The 10,129-nt window shown below is 35.3% G+C and overlaps 2 protein-coding genes and 1 long non-coding RNA gene across 3 annotated transcripts; all 3 read left to right on the forward strand.

Annotated features, from left to right (window-relative positions):
* Positions 1 to 1,528: 1,528 nt before the first annotated feature.
* Positions 1,529 to 3,752, forward strand: LOC104817130. The gene is made up of 7 exons (XM_010546206.1): positions 1,529 to 1,738; positions 1,936 to 2,022; positions 2,129 to 2,362; positions 2,454 to 2,615; positions 2,742 to 2,795; positions 2,895 to 3,041; positions 3,129 to 3,752. Exons 1-7 carry the CDS (start codon positions 1,580 to 1,582, stop codon positions 3,501 to 3,503), a joined length of 1,218 nt encoding a protein of 405 aa, XP_010544508.1. The 5' UTR covers positions 1,529 to 1,579; the 3' UTR covers positions 3,504 to 3,752.
* A 1,101-nt stretch (positions 3,753 to 4,853) lies between these two features.
* LOC104817585 lies at positions 4,854 to 6,817 on the forward strand. Its single transcript, XM_010546835.1, has 7 exons — positions 4,854 to 5,000; positions 5,112 to 5,198; positions 5,275 to 5,505; positions 5,609 to 5,767; positions 5,853 to 5,906; positions 5,985 to 6,131; positions 6,446 to 6,817. The coding sequence occupies exons 1-7, from the start codon at positions 4,854 to 4,856 to the stop codon at positions 6,815 to 6,817; spliced, it is 1,197 nt and encodes a 398-aa protein (XP_010545137.1).
* A 404-nt stretch (positions 6,818 to 7,221) lies between these two features.
* Positions 7,222 to 8,159, forward strand: LOC104817132. The gene is made up of 2 exons (XR_772456.1): positions 7,222 to 7,325; positions 7,415 to 8,159. It is a non-coding gene; the product is annotated as an uncharacterized LOC104817132 (long non-coding RNA).
* Positions 8,160 to 10,129: the final 1,970 nt, after the last annotated feature.

Below are 10,129 nucleotides of genomic sequence, written 5' to 3' on the forward strand. Positions count from 1 at the left end.
ATAACATAGCGTCTATTTGATAAGTTTGAGTGTGTATATATATATATATAACTTGTATAATTAAATTAATCTAATTTATAGAATTTGGTCCGGAGTCAATTAAATATAGATTCGCATGTTTATATTTATTTTTGTCAAGATGTTTGTATTTTATTTAAATCACACCCTTTACGTTATAATAATATAACGTCCATGATACGATTAATTAAATTATATCAAACCGGTTTAATTAGATTGACAGTAGCTTTGGTCCATACACATAACCAATTAAATTGTTGGATTTCGAATCAAAGAAGAAAATTGTGAATTTATTCGCTCGTCGAATTTAAAAGTATAAACATTCAACGTTTAAGTATTTCTCGGAAACCATAATAACAAACACAAAACATAGAAATTAAAATTAAACCAATGACGACCGTCGAATTGCAAAAGAATTAAACCAGAAACAGGAAATACGATACCAGAGTAAATCATATTGAACCAATATAAACCAATCACTAAATTCCTCATATAAATGCCAGATTTGGATTTTTTAAACATTTTTTTTTAAATAATGATGAAGACTTCTCACCTTCTCACGGCCTCACCCCTTCTGGTTTCAAATACATGATATACGCAAATATTTGCAAATCTTACACTGAGTATTTTAAAAGATTTGTGTACTCAACTATATAATATATATATTACTCAACTATAATATATATATATATATATATATTTATTACGTACTGATCGATCTATTTCTTTGAGTGTTTGGATCATGCTTTTATAGATGTCGTGGTGAACTGTCATGGATGCTAAATAATAACCCCCAAAAATGATAGTGGGTTTGATATTTTTCATCACAATTATATAAATGAAACTGAAATTTTACATCTGATTTTTTTAGTTTAATTTTTATGGTGATTTCAATTAATGGGTTCTTAATTTTTTTGGTTAAACTACAGTTTTGAATATTACGACTATCTAAAACAATCTAACTTTGATTTTTCTCCCTAACTAAACTATCGTTTTTGACCTGTAAATTAATGGAAACTTATTTTCTAAACTAAATCTTAATTATTAAAAAATGATAACACGGGAATAAGGGTAAATATGTTTTTTTTAATCTAATATTTTAGTTGGATCCAAAATTACTTTATGAGATGTAGTTTGAAAAGATATATTGGGATTGGGTTAATTTTAAGATAATTCTAAAAATACATCCATTTGATAATTACTGAAACTAACATTGCATAAAACAAATCATTGAATCTAATAAAAAAAATATATAAATAATCGGATTTAACGTTGCTTTCAAAATTTTATCTAACTTTGTTCGTCTTTGGGATTTAGACTTTTGTATCGATCATTTAGTTTTATTTATGTTTTCGTCTATAATTCTGAAAAACGTTACGTGTACTTCAACAGGCCAACATGACTATAGAAAAAGAAAAGATAAGATAACAAAGTCCACCTTTTGATTGTTTCCCCCAAGAACGCCATCCATTTGGATATATAATAAGGCACTCTATGCCTATAAAATTCAGCATTAACCTTGCTAATCGTTTTTCAAGAGAGCTAGTTCTTAGATTTGATAATGGCTTCTCACCTTAAGCAAACCATTTTAATGGTTACGGTAATGACCGCCGCCATTATCACAGCTTCTGCCCAAGAAACTGAAATTTCCGATTTCCAAGAGGCTGAAATACTTAGACGCTTGAAGCAACTTAACAAGCCTGCTGTTAAATCCATCCAGGTCCGTATCCGTATAGTAATACGTTAACGGTGTTCTCTTTTCCCATTGATGTGTTCTCATCAAGATAGTAATGTCAATTCCGTATATTTCTAGGATTGTTTCTGGTGTCTATAACGTGGTGTATTCCCAATATGTGAAACCCTAGCGTAATACTTGAAACCGTTGGCGCTAAAATTTTTTCTTCCATATATGAACAGAGTCCGGATGGAGATATAATAGATTGTGTCCCTATTGCCAACCAACCAGCCTTTGATCATCCTTTGCTGCGAGACCACATCATCCAGGTTTATTTGACAGATTCAAACTGGTTTTGTCCCTTTGGCTTGTGTCTCCCAATATGCTTCCATACTAAATGCTTATTTTGTATTTTTTTTTTTTTGGAATTATAAGATGAGGCCAAGTTCCGAACCTGAAAGCGGTCTTGCAGAAAACACCGAGGAAAAGCCGAAGGCTATAGGTCAACTATGGCACATGTATGGAGAGTGCCCGGAAAACACAGTTTCGATCAGAAGAACAAAAGAAGAAGATCTCTTAAGATCAACTTCCCTCGAGACTTTCGGAAAAAAGAGTTATAGAACTATTCAACAAGTTGTATCACGTGATCTAGGTGCTTCCGTCCACGAGGTATATTCATATATATGCATTTGAATATATTTGCAGCCATATTACTTAATCCTCATTTGATCCTTTTTTTTTGTTTTTGGTGCTGATTTAGTACGGAGTGACGCAAGCATTGAACAACCAGGTTTACGGTTCAAAATCCTACATCAATGTATGGAAACCCTTTGTCCAACAATCCGATGAGTTCAGCTTGGCCCAAACATGGGTTGTCTCCGGAAGTGGTTCTGATCTCAACACCATAGAAGCTGGTTGGCAGGTCTTATTCTAATTCGACCGGTTATAATATGCATAAGTTTTATCACAGCTGTGATAGATCTCTCTTGTCTTGATTCGTATACTTACATTCTCTCTTCTTTTACCTTTTGTATATGTATATATACAGGAGTATCAACAGTTGTACGGTGACTATAACACAAGACTTTTTATCTACTGGACCGTAAGTTTTTGAGCGTTCAATTTATTATCTAGGGATATTTCTTACCTATGAACCATAATCCTCTTTGGCCACTAACAAAATGTTGGGAATTCAAAACAGCGAGATGCATACCAACACACAGGTTGCTACAATCTTCTGTGCTCAGCGTTTGTCCAGACGGACGGAACTTTCGTCCTTGGTGGAACCCTCAATCCAACATCATCGTATGGAGGTACCCAGTACGAAATCAGTTTACTCATATGGAGGGTAATGATCGGAATCTTTGGCCAATTAAACATTAAAATCTGACACATGAACATATACAACCATAACCGGATTCATTTTTAAATTTAGGACAAGAACACAGGAAACTGGTGGCTCCAAATTCAGGGAATAAACGTCGGGTACTGGCCAAACACGTTGTTCACCAGCCTGAAGGATAGCGCGAACCGAGTGGACTGGGGAGGCGAAATCGTGAACGCACAGTCTAGTGGACACACGAACACGGATATGGGAAGTGGGCACTTTCCAGAAGAAGGGTTCGGAAAGGCAGCCTTTTTCAGGAACCTTGAGATAGTTGATGGGTCTAACACTCTTAGACCACCGCCATCACTTGGAGCCCTCGCCCCGACGCCTAATTGCTACAATGTCCGCATTGGAGGCGCGGGTACGTCATGGGCCACTCACTTCTACTACGGTGGTCCTGGCAAAAACCCTAACTGCCCCTGATAAATGCGTATATATGTATGCATATATGTTGTCACGTGGATAAACATATGCGCTAAAGATTGTGTGTAAGATGTGTGTATAGTCCATAAGATTCGGTGTGGTACTTTGTAATAACCGAAGTATGTTTAGATTTCTCATTGAATAAGTGCTGAAGTCTGCATGCCGTACGTGCATGTCAATATTCAGAGTGTGTGTGACGAGTTATTATGTTTTTTGTTTTTTAAAAAAAAATAATCTCTGTTGTCCGGATGGTTGTCTCCTTTTAATATTCTAAAAAATCGCAAATAATGTATATACCCACAAAACATGAAGTTACATTATTTGGTATTACTCTAATGATGACGACGTGGCATGCCCCGTGGACAAAGTAGTGCACGGACTTTTATTAAGTTTTACAGAGAAAATTTACCCAAAAAAGGTTTTATAGGCATATATATTTTTTATAATATAATTTTTTTTTGCATCAAATTATGGACATTATAATTTGACTGTTAACTCAAGAGTTTGAAAATAGAAAATATATTTATAATATATTTTTGTATTTATAATATGCATTAAATTATTGGACAGTAAAATGATAGTTTAATTCTAATGCATTTTTCCTAAATTTAATACTTATCTTTTTTTATTAATATATAACTTACCAACTAAAATTTTACACTGCGTGATATATGATTATATGTTGGCATAAGATACATCAAGTGTGTTTACTACTTTGTAAAAAAAAAAGAGATTTGAATCCGTATTATCATTTATATAGAAGACAAACAGTTTCGTACATTTATACATTTAATAGAGTGATTTGCTTCAATGTGTGTATATATATATATATATATATATATACACGATGAGTACTCGTATAAGATAAATCAAGGGTCCTTACTTTCTGTAAATAAAAAATAAGGATGTGATCTTTATGAAAAAAATATATGGATGTGAATCCCAATTATTATTTTCCATATATTTTATTCTTGTTATAGAAAAAACATTTTTGAATATTTATACATTTAATAGTGAGATTAGTTTCACTTTCACAACAAAGCTTTTTTCATATAAATTTCCATTGTGTACGTGTGTGTATATAAATGATGAATATTCATATAAGGTTTATAGAAGGCACTTACGTTTTTTGTAAATAAATATTTGGATTTAATTCTGTAATTGTTTTCCACATAAGTTATATTTCTTATAGGTAAAACAAATCTTGATTAATTACACTGCTAATATTCCGATTTGTTTCACTATTTAGCGTTTTAATATAAAAATCTATACTATGTATATATAAAGAGCCTAGCCCGTGACAGTTATGTTCTAAAGTCGTGTGAGCATCGTTAGCTTTCTGATATAACGATGAATAATGAGACATGCAGTTTTATGCTGGCACTTGTGATAATAGCAAGTGTAATCGTTGGTTCTGCAGGAAAACGCAAACTCTCCGAAGCCGAAATTCAAAGACTATTGAAGCAACGCAACAAGTTTCCCGTCAAATCCACCAAGGCATACACACACACACAACATATACATATATATATATACACACACACATGTAGACAAAGTATGACAAATACCATGGTACGTGTGTAACTGTTGTCTTTCAATTTCGGACAGGGTTCAGAGGGAAGAATAATAGATTGCGTTCATGTCATGGATCAACCTAGTATGGATCATCCTTTGCTCAAGAACCAAACAATCCAAGTTAGTATCCACAATGAGGTTTCGCCCTAATATTTCCTTGTGTACGTTTTGTTTTTGAGGATCACACCATGAATAGATGAGGCCGAGCGGCTTGCCTAAATTTTGTTCCAAAAAAGAAGATGCGTTTGGGAAATCGGAAGCCATGTGGAATCAGCTTTGGCGCATGAACGGGGAATGCCCGAAGAACACAATTCCAATCACAAGAACAACAAGAGAAGATTTGCTAAGAGAAGCTTCCCTTAAGAAGAAGAAGCTTCCACCACTAAACAGATCCTATGTTGTCGACGAAAACCGAGATAAGCACGAGGTATACATACAGATGTAAATATATGATATGTATAAACCTATGCTTCTTGCATGTCCTATACACCCGTAACTTGCCCGTTCACGTTTTCGAGGGGCTTTACTAGTACGCAATAATGGGAACTCAAGGAGAACTCGTAGGAGGAAAGGCTCGTATGGGAGTGTGGAATCCGAGAGTCGAGGCAGGCGCAAATGAGTTCAGCTTGGCTCAGTTGTGGCTCATTAGTGACCCCGTGGTTACCACCACCGTTGAAGCCGGCTGGCAGGTACTTGCTTATGTGTTTTTTTTTCGGGCTATCTCGTTGTTGCGTTGCCATCTCTGTTTCATATTAACATGTCCTCTTATATCAGGTTTACCCAGGATTATATGGAGACACGAAAACACATTTGTTCACGTTTTGGACTGTAAGCTTCTCTATAAACGGACTTCCATTTTCGACTATCTTTCATGGCGGAGGAGGTTTATAATCCGACGAAAAACAGGATGATGCATACGGGAGCACTGGCTGCTACAACTTGGGATGCCCCGGCTTTGTTCATACTGACCACCGTGTCACCATCGGTGGTGTCTTACCACTTACATCCGTCTATGATGGTACACAATTTTATTTAGAATTGGCCATCTCCATGGTAAGTCCTCTTTCATATATCGCCAAATTCTTTAAATTTGGTAAATAAATATATGATCTTCTAACTTTGTTTAAAAATATATAATTTGAATTTTTTTCGTAAACCCACAAAACACTAAAATCAATTCATTTGTGTGTGGTTGTATACGAAAACTTTCAAAGTTTGTATATTCTTTATACAAAATTAAAAGTTATATATTTATTTACCAAATTTAAAAAGTTCATGATTTTTTAGTTATATTCTTTGTATATATAGAGAACCGCCCTATATATAGAGAATCGGTTGTTGAAATCATCGAATCTCTTGTGAACTAGGACCCCGTAAGCAAACACTGGTGGCTATATATGGCTGGGGAACCCCTGGGATACTGGCACAGAGACGTAGTAACGGGACTGGACCAAGGTGCGCAATATTTTGATTTGGGAGGTGAGATTGACAACGAGAATCCGAATCAGCACACGTCCACGGAGATGGGGAGTGGACACTTTCCGGACGAAGGGTTGGGTAAGGCGGCTTCTTTCTTCGACATAGCGGTTGTCGACTCGTCGGACAACGTTCGCGATGATCTCGGAAGCTTCAAACCGACAATCACTCACGGAAACTGTTACACATTGTACGCTTCAACGTTCCCCGAGGGAACCGGTTTTTACTACGGAGGTCCTGGCAGACACGATGAGTGCCCATGAGCTTATCCATTGTCACGAATACGTATTATGAAAGCTTATGTTAGCCGATTCAAATTTCATCATCTTCACATGTTCCCTCCCCAAATTCTATTGCCAAATTGAGTTAAACTTTTATTCTAAATGATTATATTTGGTAATAAAACAATAAAAAAATAACCTAAAGAACCACGAATTTCATAAAAATACACCAACTTTTCAATTTCTATAAAAATTCTCCAATTTTTTAAAAATTGCCATAAACCCCACGTACAAATAGACGTGACATGACAGTGCCACGTTGGTTAAAAAGCCATGCCAGCTAGTGAAATAACGTGAATCGGACCAAACCCCGTTTCTGGAATGTGATTCATGGTAAATTGATAAGGGTAAAAAAGGGATTTTACAAACACTACATTCCTTCTCACTCTTCGGACAAAGGAGAGAAATCCTAGATCCAAAATTCTCTCTTCGTCCCACCGCCACATTTCGTCGGTTCTAAACGTTCTCCATCGTCGTTCATCGTTTCTGGGTAAGTGTATACGAGCCATTTGATTTCGTTATTTCGCTATTTGTGCATTTTAGTTGGAAGGGTTCTTATTGTGTCTTGGTCGATTGAAGGTTTTTAAAGGTTAACATCAGTATCGATTTGGGTGTTTCCTGTTGATTTAGAGGGTATTTCGACAAATCCAAAATTTTTGGATTTCTCAACAAAAAAAGTGGTCTTTAAAACGATGAAGAAGGTGATTGTTCATGTTGTTCCCCCCTCATTCCTGATAGACCAACCCATTCTCCATCCTCCCCCCGCACGGCAACCCCTCACGCCGGCCACCGTCCCCGGGCCCTCGGGATCCTCTGCAATCGGGACTCAGTCACCTTTCTTCTCAGAATTTCCCTCCGACGCCTCGGGATGTAATCGGTAACTTGGCTTTGCCAAAGCCCGCAGACTTCCATTCCTCGGCTCAGTTAGTTGAGGCTTCCCCTGCTGGTGTTGGTGACGCTTCCCCTCAGCGTGTTATGCCTCAACCAAACAAATCTCTCAACTATGGCAAGATGATGAAAAGTGCCCGGAGAATACCGTTCCGATCAAAAGAACAACAAGAGAAGATGTCTTACGATGGGGTTCCATCGACACTTACGGAAAGAGAGTGGTGGGACGACGGAGCTAAGATTAAGCCAATAAAATTCGCACAAGGTTCCCGTAAAAAACGAATCGAAGTTGTTAACTTTTGTTCTTCTGTAGCAACGTCTGTGTATTCCCCTCGTCCGAAGCACCTTTGATTCTTTGAAGGGCTCCTTGTGTGCAGGAACATAATGACGATACTCTTAGCACATTGGCTTTATTGAAAACGAATCTTTTTTTTCTTGTATTTTCTCCTTTTTTTTTAATTATATACGTTTAACCTATAAATACATGGGATTCTATACGCAATCAAACATAATCGATGGTAATTAAAGTACCATATACATAATTGTAATTATAATATCTATGGCAACATCCCTTAAGTCAAATTCTTGTTTAGAGAAAAACGTATATATTTTTATTAAAAACTGAGATAGCTATTTGTTTTTTTTAATTATACTTCTATTTTATGCTTTCTCCCCTAAATTTACAATTATCCTATAATTTTTAGATATAATTTCCTTATTTTACCAACTCTTTTCTTTTCTACATTCCATACATTCAGATGGATTATTCATAAGATAGATTGATCAAATATATAGGATATAGCCTATCTAGTATTTATTCAAAATTGAAATTTTACAAAATTTTCACATAAGTATTTACCATTTTGTAATTAAAAAAAATAGGATTTGAATCCTTTTTAGTAATATATAATTTAGCATTTAAAATATTCACATAAGATTCATCAAGTGTGTTTACTATTTTTGCAAATAAAAAATAGGATTTGAATCCGTATTATCACTTGTATAAAAAAACAGACAATTTGCGTACATTTATACATTTAATAGTGTGATTTGCTTCACTTGTCAACTTTTGATAAAAACATCAAAAGCCAATGAAATGAAAAATATTTGCAAAGAAAATTAAGAACAAGAGTTACAGTATGAAGAGGAGAGAGAAGAGACGTAGAGGAAAAGAATAAATGTGTATTGATTCAAATAACACAATGTTCTTTAAATACAATAGGAGAAAATGAAATACCCTGTTAAACCCTAACCAAACTAAACCAGATTAAACCAAACTAAATTAAATCAAACCATTCTAATATCACTATTTAGCGTTTACCTATAAAAATCCATTATAAACACACTATATATATAAATACGTGTGTATAGATGATGAATAATCGTATAAGATAAATCAAGGGTCCTTACATTTTTGTAAATAAAAAATATGGATACGAATCCCTATTATGGTTTACTATATATTTTATTTTATTATAGAAAAAATCATTTTTTAATATTTGATGACATGTAAATAACGTTATATTTTGATATAGGATATCTATTGAATTTCACGATATTTATACATTTATAGATATCCTTTATACAGTTTTGCTTTGATTTCGATGTTTATGTTGTTTTGCAGGAGAATTGGAGAAATCGACAAAAACGAGTCATTTGCAAGGGAATTAAGTTGGACAGATCAAATGTGCAAGAGTTATACATTTCGACCTCCATAACTTTCTCAATACAGCCCCAAATCACATGTGCTATATGTCATTGGAAAGCTCTTTTCAGTAGCTACGCGTAGACACCAAGATCACTCCAATCGGACATCGGAGAAGAAAGTTATGAGCAAAATACTACAACTGTGTCAACCAACAACGATAGCGCGATCGTAGCCACACGATAGGGCGATCGTGCATTGAAATCTGCGCAAAATTTTCTCAGAAATGCATTTATTTATGCGTGGGTATTTTGATTATTACTGGTTTGATATTTGGTTTGAGTGAATGATTCTTAATATATCAATTCTTGCTAATCACTTAAATTGTATGATTTTAGGGTTTAATTTACATAGTGATATGAAATTAAACCTCAAAACTATTTACCCGGATAGACAAAACTTGTATCAGAAAATAGAGATATCATCTAGAAAATGTGACATATCGATGATTATCACTATTGAAAACCTCATGACGGGAGTTCAACACACAAACACAACCAGAGAGAATAACAAGATATCGCACGGAAAAATCCCAGAGAAAGAATAGAGAGAGTTAGAGAGGCTTAGGAGTTATGGGCAGCGTGGTCTTCCTCCTCATCTCCTTCTTCTCCTCTGGAACCTCCGTGCGACGCTTGGGTCGGACCTGCCGCTCCTCTCTTGGGTGAAGCTCTCTGTCGATGGCCGTCGAAGCTCCCTCTGCT

This window comes from Tarenaya hassleriana, unplaced genomic scaffold (assembly GCF_000463585.1).
Source record: "Tarenaya hassleriana unplaced genomic scaffold, ASM46358v1 Cleome27, whole genome shotgun sequence".
Classification (NCBI taxonomy): Eukaryota; Viridiplantae; Streptophyta; class Magnoliopsida; order Brassicales; family Cleomaceae; genus Tarenaya; species Tarenaya hassleriana.